This window comes from Bidens hawaiensis, unplaced genomic scaffold, assembly GCF_021521415.1.
Source record: "Bidens hawaiensis isolate Kalapana, Puna unplaced genomic scaffold, B.hawaiensis_p1.1 tig00024643_1, whole genome shotgun sequence".
NCBI classification, from domain to species: domain Eukaryota; kingdom Viridiplantae; phylum Streptophyta; class Magnoliopsida; order Asterales; family Asteraceae; genus Bidens; species Bidens hawaiensis.
In genome coordinates this window covers 269108-284639 of record NW_027493900.1, presented here as the reverse complement: position 1 = coordinate 284639, position 15532 = coordinate 269108, and the positions used below count along the sequence as shown (strand labels likewise).

General features: G+C 34.2%; 1 protein-coding gene across 1 annotated transcript; it reads right to left on the bottom strand.

Moving 5' to 3' along the window:
- Positions 1 to 9842: 9842 nt before the first annotated feature.
- On the bottom strand, positions 9843 to 12654 carry LOC143569746 (deSI-like protein At4g17486). Its single transcript, XM_077055581.1, has 5 exons — positions 12598 to 12654; positions 12252 to 12500; positions 10364 to 10651; positions 10192 to 10272; positions 9843 to 10114 (listed from the first exon to the last, which is right to left on the bottom strand). The coding sequence occupies exons 2-5, from the start codon at positions 12403 to 12405 to the stop codon at positions 9972 to 9974; spliced, it is 666 nt and encodes a 221-aa protein (XP_076911696.1). The 5' UTR covers positions 12406 to 12500; positions 12598 to 12654; the 3' UTR covers positions 9843 to 9971.
- Positions 12655 to 15532: the final 2878 nt, after the last annotated feature.

The following is a 15532-nucleotide window of genomic DNA, read 5'->3' as shown; positions in this document are numbered from 1 at the left end:
AGTTCACTGTTAAAATGATGGGTCAAAATTTTGGGATGTTACAGGAATGCACGTTACTGACATTAAACATGCTTATCGATACAGCACGTCTAATTCACGTTGATTTGGTGTGAGGCGCTGGGTTGAGCGCTTACAAAGATTGAGTTAAGTGTGTTACGTGGTGCTGGACATCCGTTTATCGACCCCGGTACATGTAAACAATGACATTCGTGCAGCTAGTGGCGAAAATCAAGAAACAAAGCTGAAACTTATAGTAATTTCAAAAAATTAACTTTCTAAACCAACCCATTTCTACCCGAATCCATTTATGACCCAACATCGTGCTAACCTAAAAAGTGTTCTAACATGTCTTCTTTCGACTCAAACCCATACACCCGTACCAACCCGACACTAACCAAATAAACCCTTTTTTGTCGACTCTTTTCGAACCTGTTCCAATTCCCGACTAAACATGTTGCCGGTTAGTTCTAACGAGTAATCAGGTAACCTGATAAATATTTTAAAACAAAAAAATATAGCAATACGATACTTAAATTAAAGAGAATAAAGTGCTGAATTTTATGGTTTAATTATTTTTCATCATGTGTGCATTAAGTAAAAGAAAACATTTGTTAACGATATGCAAGCTCACATGAACATATTTTTTGTCCCAGCCAACAAAGACCACTCCTTGTAACACCTCAGTTTAAGAGGAAACGCCTGAGTGTGACTTACAGATTGCTCAAAACACATGTGACACTATTAAGTGAAAATATTATCATTAATTTATTTAAAGGCATCAAGTACACAAGTTCATAATAAAGAAAATACAAGGAAGTGAAACAATTCAAACATTTATTTTGTGTCTTCATTCATATCACCCTCTAATAATGGTACTTGTAGCATATGTATAAAATATTGACAACTAACTAAATAGTTGATGAGTTCACACAGTTTGGTATAAATACGTAAATACCATACAATTTCATGAGACAAGTGTAATAATCGCGCAAGGTCATTTCCGGTTGGTAACAACAAGGTACTCGGATAATGAGGCCCTTTTTCCACTCATAACAAAATGGTCCTAAGTGTAAAGGGGGGCGTATGATCATACTTATTGAGGCTACCACGTGCAAGTAAGATCGAACAAGTAATCAAGTAAACACAAAAGTCAATGTAACGAATTATAGTTTGTAAATGAAATCGTAAATACTTGAGTTTATAATATACATATGTTACCCCAAAAGTAATAAAAGAGTAAAGAAGGGGTGTCGGGTCAGTGCATTTTATAATTTTTATTTTTTAAAACATTTCCCTTATTATTTAAAAATAAATAAAATTAATAAAAAGAAACTAAATAAAATCTTTCTAAGTTAATAAAACTTATTATAAAATATTTTTAGCTTTTTAACCCAAAAACCAATCTTTCAAAACCCGTCAAGTTTCATTTAAATTCATTAATCATATATATATATATATATATATATATATATATATATATATATATATATATATATATATATATATATATATATATATTCGTTTCTTTAAAAATAAAATACACCGTTAACACCAAAATTCCGTAAACGTTATAATATTCAAACTTAGTAAATATCTCGTAATTAAAATAATTTAATATATAGTAATAAACCGTTAAAATTTTGTTAAAGCTTAAATATTAAAATGCCTTAAAATAATAAAAGTATATATTATAAAAATAAAATATATAAACTATAAAACCAAAGTTAACTTCCTAATCCCGTTAGTTAATTAATAATTCCCGTATTTCTTATTTTAGCTTGCGCGATTCGATCGTTCAGATTCATTTAACGCACTTTCGGTTCTTATTTCAAGTTTATCATCCATTTCAAATGTGAGTTTCTCACACCTCATTTTTACTCTTTTATTACTTTTGGGGTTAGCATTTGTATCTTATAAACTCAAGTATTTACGATTTCGTATACAAACTACAATTCATTACATGGACTTGTGTGTTTACTTGATTACTTGCTCGAAATTACTTGCATGTGGTAGCCTCAATAAGTATGATCATACGCCCCCCTTGCACTCAGAACCATTTTGTTATGAGTGGAAAAGGGCCTCATTATTCGAGTACGTTGGTTGTTACAAATGGAAAAGGACCTTACTTGCATGATTATTACACTTATCTCATGGAATTGTATGGTTTTTACGCATTTATACCAAACTATGTGAGCCCAACAACTATTTCAGTCGATATTATTTTATACATATGCTACATGTACCATTATTAGAGGACACTAGACTTAGGATATTTTAAATAAATGTTTGAAATGTTTCACTTCCTTGTATTTTCTTTATTATAAACTTGTGTACTTGATGCCTTTTGTAACACCCCGGCTAAAGCGGAAACGCCTTAGTGTGACGTACAGATTGCTCAAAACACATGTGACACTATTATGTGACAATATTATCATTAATTAATTTAAACATTAAGTACACAAGTTTGTAACAAGAAATACATGGAAAATACAAGAACAATTAACAAATTGTCCATTTATTAATATAACCTAAGTCCTAGTGTCTTCTCCGTTTCATCCTCTAATAATTGTACCTGTAACATATATATAAAATAAAGTCAACTAAATGAATAGTTGGTAAGTTCACACAAGTTTTGATATAAGTACATAAAAATCATACAATTCCATGAACAAATGTATATGAGCAAGTAAGGTCATTTCCAGCTGGGATTGTGCACCAACATACTCAGATAATGAGGCTCTTTTCCTCTCATAACAACAAATGTCTTAAGCCCAAAGGGGGCGTATGATCATACTATTTTGAAGTAATCCATGAGCAAGTAAACACACAAGTCCATGTAGTGAATTGTAGTTTTGTAAATGAATAAGTAAACAATTGATAGGATATATATGCTACCTTAAAAGTAATAAAAGAGTAAAAAAAGCGGTGTGAGAAACTCACTTTTGAGATTACTAAACTTGAAATGACAACCAAAGGCACGTTAAAGAAAATGATCGATCAAACCGCACGAACTATAAATACACAAAATATAATAATTAAAGACTAACTAACGGGATTGTAAAGTATCACACCCCCATCTTAGGCCTGGACGTGCGACCAACAGTTGGTACCCTTTTTGTAAATAAATCAAAGTTACGGGTTATTTGCGAAAATATTTGCGTGGATTAAAATATCAATATTTACTTAATAAAACACGGGATATAAAACTTCCTGGTTAATGTTACAAAAGATTACATGTTTTATACAAAACCACCATTCAAGTTTTAACATTATCAAAAATGATCTGAGCCATCAGATAGCCTAGATGACACTTCGTCTTTCCCAAGCGCCTAATCTTCGTTACCTGTAAAACAGTTTGAAAATATGTCAGCAACACATGCTAGTGAATAAGTTGGCGCATAAAAATATTTCATTTACTTAATTACCCAACGAGACCTAACTTAGGTCAAGCCCATCGTGGATTAGGAATAATCAAGTTAAAAACAAAACACAATTATAAATTTAAGCTCTACTCGAAACCGCTCAGCAAACACCGCAGCGTTCGAGATTACTTAGCTACCATCAGTATACACATGATTACCCTATCTCGGACGTAACTTAGGTCCGGCCCGTCATGGCGGAGGATTATAACCAGGTGTGGCGCGGTGTGCCCACCATCTTCCACATATGTAAGGATCCAAACAAACATACACGACAGCCTGAGGGCTAGTGATTTCTTTTGTTCATAATGTTTTAGAGATACGTAAGCTCATGTAATCAATTTATTTGACTAGATTAATACAAGTTTATAAAAGTTAGGCGTATTCACCTTTGAAAGGATCAGCTTCACTTCACTGATCGATTAATCTTTCTTGAGCTATCTCAGACCTATAGTACGAGTATAACCTTTTGTTATTACCAGATCTTTAATCTGGCTTAAGACCTTTAGTCTCTTTTGTATAATCTTTACCTCGATTATATTATCTTTATGAACCTTTAGTTTAAAATACTTTTCTTTCTTTTACAAGTTTAAAACCTTTAGTTTACTTGTTTACTTTTCTAACACTACGTTTCTTCTTCTTGAATAAACGTATACTTTAATCATTTACTTATTATTTATGAAACTCAAATAATTTACATCATATTTCTTATGTTTATTTTCTTTGTTATATTTCCTTTATTTTATACTTTTGTTTATTTTCGAGGTATGGAGTATACCCTAGACTAGGGTCTAAGACTTTTAACATTTTATTAATAACTTATTCGGGCATTATCCCTACCTTGTTCGGTTTATTATATTCTTGACTCTCGGGTAGCACCTTGACGCTAGTACACTTTTTGAGAATCTTGATGAATACCTTTCTTCACGCACAACGAGATTCACCGATCTTCACAACTTGTCGGCACGTAATTCGAGGCGGGTCGTCGGGTAGTCTCAGGTCGACATGCACTTAAAGACATCATCGTCAGAATTGGCACGGTTTACGAGATAACATCGGTTTTATGGCACGGCTTACGCGGAGGATCGGCACGATTATCGAGGTAGTGAGAGAGTGAGTATTTTAGAGAGAGAAAGTTGTGTATGATTTGTGTGATGAGAATGAGAGGCTTGAAGCCCATATTTATAGGCTGAATTCAGGAGCCCTTCACAATACGCGATGGTCTAAAGGGAAGCCCTCGCGTATCACGATGTAGCTCTAATGACTCACCACGTAGCCTTGCCACGTGGCTGTCGCAGTGCCACGTGGGGACACGTGGCGGGACATGTCTCTCGCTGTTAGACCACGTCATCGCGATACGCGATGACGTTATGGTTTGGGCGTCGCGTATCTCGATTGGCCAAGAAATTAGACTTTTTGCTTTTGGTTCTTGGACTTAGGAAACTTGGTATTTTAGATCCAATATTTTCGTGATGATACATCCTCCCCACCTTGAATCTCGTCCACGAGATTCGCTTCTTAGAATAAGTGGGGATACTTTTTCTTCATTTCGGATTCTAATTCCAAGTATATTCGGGGCCCCTTCGTGAGTCCCACTTTACTTTGTCTAATTTCAGAGTTCGTCTCTTAAGTTTATTTGTTTTAGAATCTTCGATTTGTATAGGTCGTTCGACGAATTTGAGATTTTCATTTATTTCAACATCTTTTAAAGGCATTGACAATGATTCATCGGCTAGACATTTACGCAGATTTGAGACGTGGAATAAATCGTGTATCCCTTTCATTTCTTCGGGTAGTAGTAGACGGTAAGCGACAGTACCAATTCGCTCGAGTACTTCGAATGGTCCTACGAAACGTGGACTTAACTTTCCTTTCTTACCGAAGCGAACGACACCCTTCCAAGGCGAAACTTTCAATAAGACTTTATCGCCTACATTGAATTCTAACGGCTTACGATGTATATCGGCGTAACTTTTTTGGCAGTCTCGTGCCATATTAAGTCGTTCACGGATTTTGTAACACCTTGTCAGTGGTTTCTTGGACTATCTCAGGTCCAGACAATTGATTATCTCCAGTTTCAGGCCTGCATACCGCGTTCTACATTTCCGACCTTATAACGCTTCGAACGGTGCGGCTTAAATACTTGTGTGATAACTATTGTTATACGAAAATTCCATCAGGGGAAGATGGTCGTCCCAACTTCCACCTAAGTCACTCACACAAGCGCGGAGCATATCCGCAAGCGTTTGAATTGTTCTTTCGCTTAGCGCATCGGTTTATGGTTGATAGGCAGTGCTAAGATTGAGTTGGGTTCCTAACGCTTGTTGGAAACTTTTCCAGAAACGAGACGTAAAACGACTGTCTCGATCAGAGATGATAGAAAAAGGCACTCCATGCAATGAAACAATGTTGTTTACATAGATACTTGCTAATTTATCCATCGAATATGTGTCATTGATAGGTATAAAATGTGCAGACTTGGTTAACCTGTCGACAATAACCCAGATTGCATTATGCTGACGAGTGGTTTTCGGGGGTTTCGTGAAGAAGTCCATTGTTATCATTTCCCATTTCCAAACAGGGAGTTCGGGTTGCTGAAGCAATCCCGTGGGCTTTTGATGTTCAGCATTGACTTTCAAACACGTCTGATATACGTTTATTTATACATCTCGAATCCCTTGTAAAGTTATATGTATTTAAGGTTTTGAGTTCGGTTTATTTCGTGTTTCGTTCATCTTTTATTAATTTAGGTTTTGAGTCAAGTTTATTTGATGTTTATCGTGTTTTAAATCTTTTGGTGTCTTGCATGTTAAATCTAATTCTTTCTATCATTTAATGTGAAGTTTAAGTTCGTTTTTGCTCGTCAACGGTTGCATGATTACTTCACTTATGTGTTTGATTTTTTTTCTTTATAGATTTATGGCTTGAGAGTCAATGAAAAGAATTTCTAGAAGGTTCCTATCGTTGCTTGGAGTTCAAGGAAGAGATTTAACAAGATTAAGCAATAAATAAAAAGCAAAAAACGAACCTCTCCCTGGTACACGCCGCGCGCGCACGACCAGGGAGGCCAAGCCCGGTCGCGCGGCGCCTAGGGCCCCCAGATAAGCAAACTTTGCAAGTTTAGGCCCAGCTCGTTTATATAAAGATGTTATTATAAACCTAGACGAAGATACAAGGAATTGCAGCCGATTTTGGGAGAAAAACCAAGGGTTTGAAGGAGTTTTGAAGCTAGGAATCAAAGAGGATCAAGAGTTCTTTCAAGGAGGTGTTCAAGGATCAATTACTAAGTGTTTTATCGCTCTAAACTATCATTCCTTGTTCATTGTTTCTGTCATGTCTTGCTTCTTTGTTTTTAATACTTGTTTGGGATTGTTTTTAATAATGATTCTAGGCTAGACTTCATGTCTACCTAGGTTTGATGAACATGTTTGACACTTAATTCTTGCTTTGGACGATTGTTTTGATTATGGTTTTGTTGATTTAATAGTAAAGACTTGATTTTGTTTTCATGATGCATATGAGTGTTTGTTATCTTGATTGATTGTTAATTATTGCTTCACATAGATCTTTTATCTCTTGATTTTGTTCTTTAGATTTAGGGTTTATGTTTAATCAATTACTTGGTGTTTTGATTATTTTGATTGAATAGGCCTATTAGATCATAGAAGCTTGTTAATCGTTAATTAGGATTTTGAATGTTCTGCTAAATTCAAATAGCTGTAATGTGAGGAGTTGTTCATGTGTCTTGGTCAATCGCATTCTAGGTTAGATAAGTGACAGTATTCTTGGTTGGTTATTGTGTTGATCCTTGTTCATGATGTCATGATAAGCTTATCAAGTTTTCTAGGGTTTAGTGTTTCGTGAGATTGCTTACTTTAGATACTGTTAATTAACTCTATTTGATAACTGTGAGGAAATCAATACAACTGGTTGCTTAATAATCTAATAATTATTCTTTGTGATTTCGTTTGATTCAGTCAAGGGTTCTTCAGGGTTTGTTAGATGAATATGTTTAGAAATCAGTTTTCATATCATGTTAGTTGTCCATTGCTTGATGATTGTTGATGCATGGGATTCTTACCTAGGTAGATTCCTTCTCTTACTGGTTTCGATCTTGTGTTTGGTTGCTTGTTTCTAGGTTACTTGTTTATTTACTTTCTTAGTTTAATATTAGTTTAAAAACCCCCCTTAAAACATTAATAATAAATAGTCATGTCGTAAGTCGAGTCTAATTAGTTAATTTACGTAATTTAAAGTCCTATGGGTTCGATATTCCGGACTTGCTTAGCTTTAGTACAATTGATCGGTTCGCTTGCCGGTGTTTTGTGTAGTTGAGTCTTAGGTCTATTTTATATTACTTGTTTAATTTAGTTAATATTTAATAAGTTTAGTTATTTTTTTTAATTATAATTTCATATAGAATAGCATACAATTTAATTCAATGTGATTCGTGGTCTACAAAGAATGTTATATAATAACTTACATTGTAGACTCTCGGTGCAAGTTATTTAAGATGTTTGTTGCCGAAAGGTATAACGGTCATTTAATTGAGAAAAAAATGTTAAAAACATAATGTTACATACACATAACTACCTAACAGTATGAATTGCAATGTTTTAAAAATGGCATTTACCATGAAATGTAGAGCACGCAACTTTGTCACAAGTCAAAGCAAAAGAAAACATAATTTTTTGTAAGTTTCTACCTTAAAACAAAACAAAAGAGATACTTTTAATAATCACCTTTAGCACATGAAAAGAAACATTAGTCTGCAATTGCATGAAATCATAGCCTTTATCCATAAATCCACAAGAAACATTAGTCTGCAATTGCATAAAATCATAGCCTTTATCCATAAATCCAATTCCCCGGTTAACAAAAGAAAATGAAACTTAAAAACAAAGACCCAATTTCTCAAACAATAGAAAGTACTCCTGGTAAAGCTCAACTTACAACAACATGAAGCATCATTTTGATTAATAGATGCTTGCCCAATTTGTCGCAAGGTATGTTTGGATTCTTTTAGAGACCATGCGGTGCATTGCAAAGAATTACCTGGCTTTAAATACATACATGATTTGGTTAGTGATGTTCTGTGTGATGTTCTTAGACGGGCAAGGATTTCTGCTAAAAAGGAAGTCTCTGTTAACTTTCTCACGGATCCTCTTGAAGGGAGGTCTACTTTACGACCAGCTGATATTCTTGTGTTCGGGTGGGCAGAGGGAAAACACGCCTGTGTGGATCTTACAGAAGTGTCTCCTCTTGCTGGGCTCAGGGACCGTGGGTTTGTTGTGGGTCAGGCTGCGCTGAAGGCTGAATCGGGGCAAAGTTGTTAAACACGAGAAACCTTGTTTAGAGAATCAACATGTCTTCCTCCCATTTGCTTTTGATACATTTGGTTTTCTGGCCCCAGAGGCTATGAGTTTTTTGAGTAGGGTTCAGCGTGTCGTACACGGAACCTCTTCAGCTCCTAGGTCCCAACTTCGTTTTTAGTAGGATTGGCTTTGCTATTCAAAAGAGGGTTGCGGCGCAGCTTGTTGCCCGTTTACCTGCCACTTTATTGTAATCGCTTTGCTTAACCACTATACCTGTTTGCATTAAAAAATGATTAAAAAGAAAAAAAAAATTAATAGAAAGTTATTGACTTTGATAGGATTGAACAAGGAAACCAACCTTATGAATCAAACTGTTGGATTTGGATGGCGTAGGGTTTGAAACAAAAGATGTAACAAAGTAGAGTTAGGGTTTGGGAATGACACAAGGGAGCAATAAACATCGTTGATAACATTTCTTGATGTGATCCCACATTGTCTTCGCAAAGAAACAGAGAACCAGAATACGTATTAATTAGGAGAGCGACAACCCTCATGGGAACATCCTTGTGGTAATGGTGTATTGACCTAACCAAATGGTGAATGGTTTGAATCTTACAATATGCATTCGAGTATAGAGGTGACTAACAACAGAGCAGGTGTCAATTACAAAGAGTAGGAGAATGACGACCAAGCTTTCCAACAAAACCTATTTTCCAATGAAATGAGACGAGCAAATTTTCAAAAAAACAAGTTTTTCACACAAACAAAAAGAAAAACTTTGTTCGACGCTTAAAGTGGACAGAGCTACATAGGGCCCACATTGCCGACAGCCTCTTGCCATAGTGGCATTCGGATGTTTATACTCATCAAATAGTGAGTTCAAGTACCAGAAAAGAAGCAATACATAGGTTTTGAAAGTATATTTTAGAAGGGTGTGCGCTCAATGTTCAAAAAAAGGAACATATTGGCACGTAATAAGCACACCCGTTAAAAACTATATACAAACGTTACTAAGTTTAGTTCTGAACGCGCCAAGAAAAAAAGGGCATTTTTACACTTAGATGTGCATATTTGTTTTCACAAGTTACTTGATAAATAACCAAACATTTTTCTTAAATCATACACAAATCTGACAACATACGCATTCTTCCAACAATTGGCACCCAGAAAGAACACAACAAACTCAAGAAACCTATTTTCTTGAAAATTCTATACACTAAACTATAAAATATATAAATTAAAGGAGGTCTTTAGCTAGTCTCACTGGTGCGTCCTGTAAAAATGCCACGTCACTATTTGGTTCAGTTAACAGATGATGATCCACTTCATCTTCTTCACTCCCCATTGTGAAAGACGATTCACCAGAGCCCGACCCTTCATCTGTTTCATCAAGATTTTCAACTTTGTTGAGGATTGATTACTAATATATTTATATTTTGCTATAAACTAAAACTCACTGGAATATGTTGCATGATCAGGTAAATGTCTAACAGCTGCAACTTGAATGTTTTCTGGTAGTAAACAGTTGCAAAAAGAACCTGTTTATCAAAATAACATGAAATTTTTAATTGAATTTTTGAAATCACTCTTTTAAATTTTTTTTTGAAAGAATGTCAAACCCAAACATACCAACTTTAGCCAAACAGTTGACCCATCCGGGGATTGGTTTTCCGGTCAACTGCATGCTGACTTCATTAGTGAAATGATTGCAGTTTTTTGCAATCAAATGATAAGTGTCACCATGATATTTATTAGAGAGATTTTCCATGAATGACCGAAATTCTGTTGGAGACATGTTAGTGGTGCCCAAAGGAATGGACCGCCTGAAGATAAAACCCGGGCAGCTTTTGGGTTCCACCTCAAACACCCCGCTGGTCGGGTACTCGTGGGCCCCAAATGCATATTCCATGTCATATACTGGTTTATCATATCAAAGAATGCAAACATATTACTTAATCAGACACGTCAATTACATAATTTTTTATACATCAATGATGTGTCTAAAACCAACTACAAAATTCGTATACATTAAATGTCCACTTTCGATATTTTACTTTCACATTTGCGTGAATTATTTGTGAATTTGTAGACAAAACAGTTACTATAATGAAAACGAGGAAATCCGGAGAAAGGAACAGAAGTCGGAAATATTTGGAAACGTAGGCCTGATAAAGAACACGTCCGGGATATGCAGCTACGCAGTTTACTTTGTTTTCAGACCATTATGAGCTAATTCTCGTTTATCACTTAGGGTAGATGATACGTGGATGTTTGTGACTATTCATATGTTATTTTCGGGGATGTTTTTGTTGGTTTCATAATACTAGTTTGTTTAATATTTCATTGTTCATGTGTATTCTTTATAAATTCATTTAAACCCCACTTTGTGCGGATTATATGGTCTTAGCATTTTGGAAAACCCCTAGGACCACTTATTTCATTGTTAGATTTGATAACTTTCGTTTACACGTCTAGAACAATTGACTATAGGGATGGTGATTGACAAATCTAGGGTTTTAGTTGATTAACTGAGTGTGCATCCATAGACATATGCTTTAATAAAACGGGTGTTTAACTGTTTATGTTAGAAATCCCCCTTATGATTGTTTGTTTGGACTATAGTCTACAAGCTTTACTGTTAGATCATGTATCTGTACTCTATAGTGTTAGCATTCTAAAAGTTGTCGGATACTGGGATTAGATAGCCTTAAAAGGTGTTTAATCCACTTTCGAGTATTCCAGCACAATTTATCGTCAGAGCTTCATTCTGGTGATGTTAGGTGGCTCCAAAATGGTTGTAAAAATCCCAACTAGGCGTTGACTAATTGCCTGCCCCACCCCACTGATACATTTTGAGCTAATCGACCAATTAATAGGTCAATGGTCAAATGTGGGCAAAATCGGGATTAATCGGACTTGGTTGGCCTTTTTTTGGCAAAGTTCCGACCAAAATCAGCGGTTTCCGACATGATCCTGGCCAAAAACAGCGATTTCCAGCAAAATGCCAGCCAATTTGCGGCCAACATGTGTGTGTGTATTTATAAAAATGAAAATTAGAAATACAAATGTGTGTGTGTGTGTATAAAACTAAAATTTATACATTAAAGTCCGATCCGATTAATTGCTAGTCCCCATCCCACCGCCCGAGTAGCGACTACAACAACTTGTCTACAATGTGTTTATCGCTCTACCTTTAAGAAGAATCACATGATTACGTGTCCATGACCTAACTATAGTCCAGTTCCGTATTTCACGTTTTTATTTTTATCTAACCATAATCTCATACGAGTTGTTACTAGTTCAAAAGGATTAAACACCTACGCCATACTTTTCTCAGTAATTTTCCCACACTTATTAGTTAAAATTAGACTATGGTTGTAAAAATCCCCAATTAATCACTACTTGGTCAAGATCGGTCAAAATTGATTGGTTATAAATTCCAATCCGATCAATCGTTAGTCCCAACTCCACCTAGCGAATTAGTACATTAAAACACGAATCGAAAGTAATAGTGTACCTTCAATACCGGAATGGAAGATTCCAAAGCCTAGCCAGTAGAGGTAATCATTAACAGGGGTGAGATCGTATACATTAAGATACAGCAAAGCAGCAGCAGCAGCAGCTTCATTGGTTCCTCCGTTTCTGGACGCGTTAATCGGAAACAGTCGCATTGTAATATGTTTATGCCAACAGGTACACTACTTTGCCCCCTGTTTAATCCGGTGATGACTGTTGGTGTAAACCCTAAACTCTACCTTACAAGACCCTAAAAAAATCAAGTTATGATGCAATTAAAAAAAAAGGCAATTGATGATATGATAGAGTGATTTGAAGATAGTATAAGGATTTTTATGCACTCTTACATTGATTTATTTATTTCAGCTGCAAGTTCAAGTCCTGTGTGGCGGTGGAGTCTGTGTTGTGTCTGATTTATTTAGCGTTGTAACTTTTTTCGGCCAGTCCCGACCTTTGCGCCAATTAAATTCTCGGACCTTTGTTAAAAATATAACTTATTGAAACGAGTATACGAGTTTATTAATGTAAAATTAATTTAAAATGGTGTTTCAGACAACAAAATGATGCTTTAATTCGGGTGTTTAAACTTTCAATTAATATAAATCAAGCCGTTTGAAGCACCGTTTCTAGATACGTTTACATTAATCGATTCGTATCCTCCTTCCAATTGGGGCCGGCTCTGAAAAGGCAAAAATCTTTTTGGGTCTTAAGCAAAAGGAACATTTTTTAGGTTTAAACAATTTAATTTTAAATAGACTTACTTGATTATAATTTGAGTTGTGTAAAAAACTTTTGTATAAAAATAAGCTTAAAAATGTCTTAAGTAAGACTCGACACACAACCTTTTAGTTACATGTCATACCATCTTACCACTAGACCAAACTGGTGGTTATGTAATTATGTTGAAACATTGATTATACGTATTTTTTTCATAAAAATAAATGTAACTTTTTTTGAAAAAAAAAATTTGGACCTACCGGAGTGTCGGGCCTGTGGTCGTCGACTACCATGCCATACCTTTAGGACGGCCCTGCTTCCGATTAGAATTCCTAAAACATCGGTTTGAAATTCGCAAAACACTTAACGAAGTTAAGGTTTTTTTAACAAAGCTCCAATGAGAAAAATAGGGCGCAAGATATAACTAATGACAAGAATATTTTTAAAGATGAGATTATTATCAACATACTACAAAAATATGTGATTATTTAGATCTGGTTTATCTAAGAATTATGTACTTTTAGATAAATTATTATATTTCAAATGTTGGTAGAGGGGCAGAGAGAGCATATATTTTAAAGTCGGTTTTGATTGTGAGAAGGGTTAAGTGTGGCGAGAGTTGATGTGGGGTAAATGTTGAAGCCTCTATGATACTCTTGGATCCTCATAGGTATATGCTGTTCATGCTAGTTTATATCTTTTTCACTATAGTTTTTAGAATCGAATATGATTGATGATTTGGCATATTGTACCAAAACCAATAGGTATTGATAGTTTGGTTGCGAGTTAATGTACCATGTTTAACTGATACTAATGCAACCAAAAAAAGCTAGTGAAAAAATATAGAAGTTTGTATCCACATCTCTATATATAATAAAAGAAAACAGGTTCTGACACGTGTCACCCCCACATTCATTTGGGACACGTGTCAGCCCCACATCCATTTTGATATTGTGTTCAAAAAGTATGCGTCCACGTCGCCCCTTTCTTTGAACCGGGTTTTTTCCAACTTCAAAACCATAACCCTATCTCTTTTCTTCTTCTCTTTCCTTCATTCATTCACTCCGCTGTTTCATTGTTCCTCTCTTCTCCACACCAGATCTACAAACATCTCTTCTTCACAATGGATCTTATGATATTCACTATATTTCAGATCTTCAGATCCACAAACATCTCTTCTCCACACCAGATCTTCAGATATTCACTATATTTCAGATCTGATAATCTTCACTATATTTCAGATCTTGTGACAAATCAAGTACTTCAGTTGTTGTTGTGTTCATTAATTCCCGTTTTTTGCTATCTTCCCCCGTGAAACCTCACTGTTCAAGGTGACTTTTAATGTGTTTATATATTTCTTATTTTCTCTAAATATTTTTTTCTTATGTTCTAATCCTAAAAATAATTTCTTATCTCTTTAATATTTAGGGAAAATTTTTACGGTCAGTTCATCTAAAGCCTCCGTAAATCATCTTTGTTGAAGGTAAGCGCAATTAATTTTTTTATGTTAGGTTTTATTAATTTGCCTCATACTGTGTACTTAAGTCGTGTTAATTAACTGTGAATTAATTTTTCATTAATAAATAATTCTATGTTGTTTATTCAGATTTATATGCTCAACAGTGAAGGTGAAGATGAACATAAAGAGGTACTATTATCCTGTTCAAATATTATATTTAATTTAATTTTTTAATTTTTCATTTTCTATATTTCTCACTTCTATTTTACTTTTAACATTTTTGTATTATGTTTTCCAAATACACATCGGTTTTGCTGGAATCAATATTATGTTTTGCAAGGTATGTGTAGTTGATTTTATAATTAATTTAATTCTTTATATTCTGAAAAATAAGAGTTAGATTTATTTAATTGATCATTTTGGCTTGCATTATTTGTACCATATTTTTTAGGCGTATTCTCAACATTGAAGATTTACGATGACGATGAACAGGTACTGTTTTGCTGTTTAAATCTCTATATATAATTTAGTAATTTAAAATTTTATTTTACATATTTATTAATTCAAATTAATTTCCAAATTTGTTTTCAATGTTTTGCAAGTACACATCAACTTAGCTGGATTCTGGATCGTTGGACTAAAATATCATGTTTAATTCAATTTCTTCAAACAGTAAGTTATCTTCTTCATAGTATGTGTTATGAAAGTTTAATTTATTACATTAGTTACATATTTTAAACAAAATTTGATTTCCATATGTTTACAGATTACAGTATGTTTCTTCAAGCAAGAATCAGATTAATAAATTTCGTTCTCATATGATTTATGGTGCGAAGGTATACTCAAATTTACATGTCTCTTTAAAAGTATGTATTCAGTTTAATTGATAATATTTAATTTATAATAAATTAATTACATATTACATATTTTAAAACCAAAACATAAAAATTTAAATGAAATAAAATAATACGTTTGAAAAACTATAATTTTTCCTTTTATGATGTAAATATTTAAATGCTAAAAATTTAGATCGTGATTTATTGTTTAAAAAGGTTATTATTTTTTTTGTTTTATCCTCTTATGATGTATATGATGTTTTTCATCTA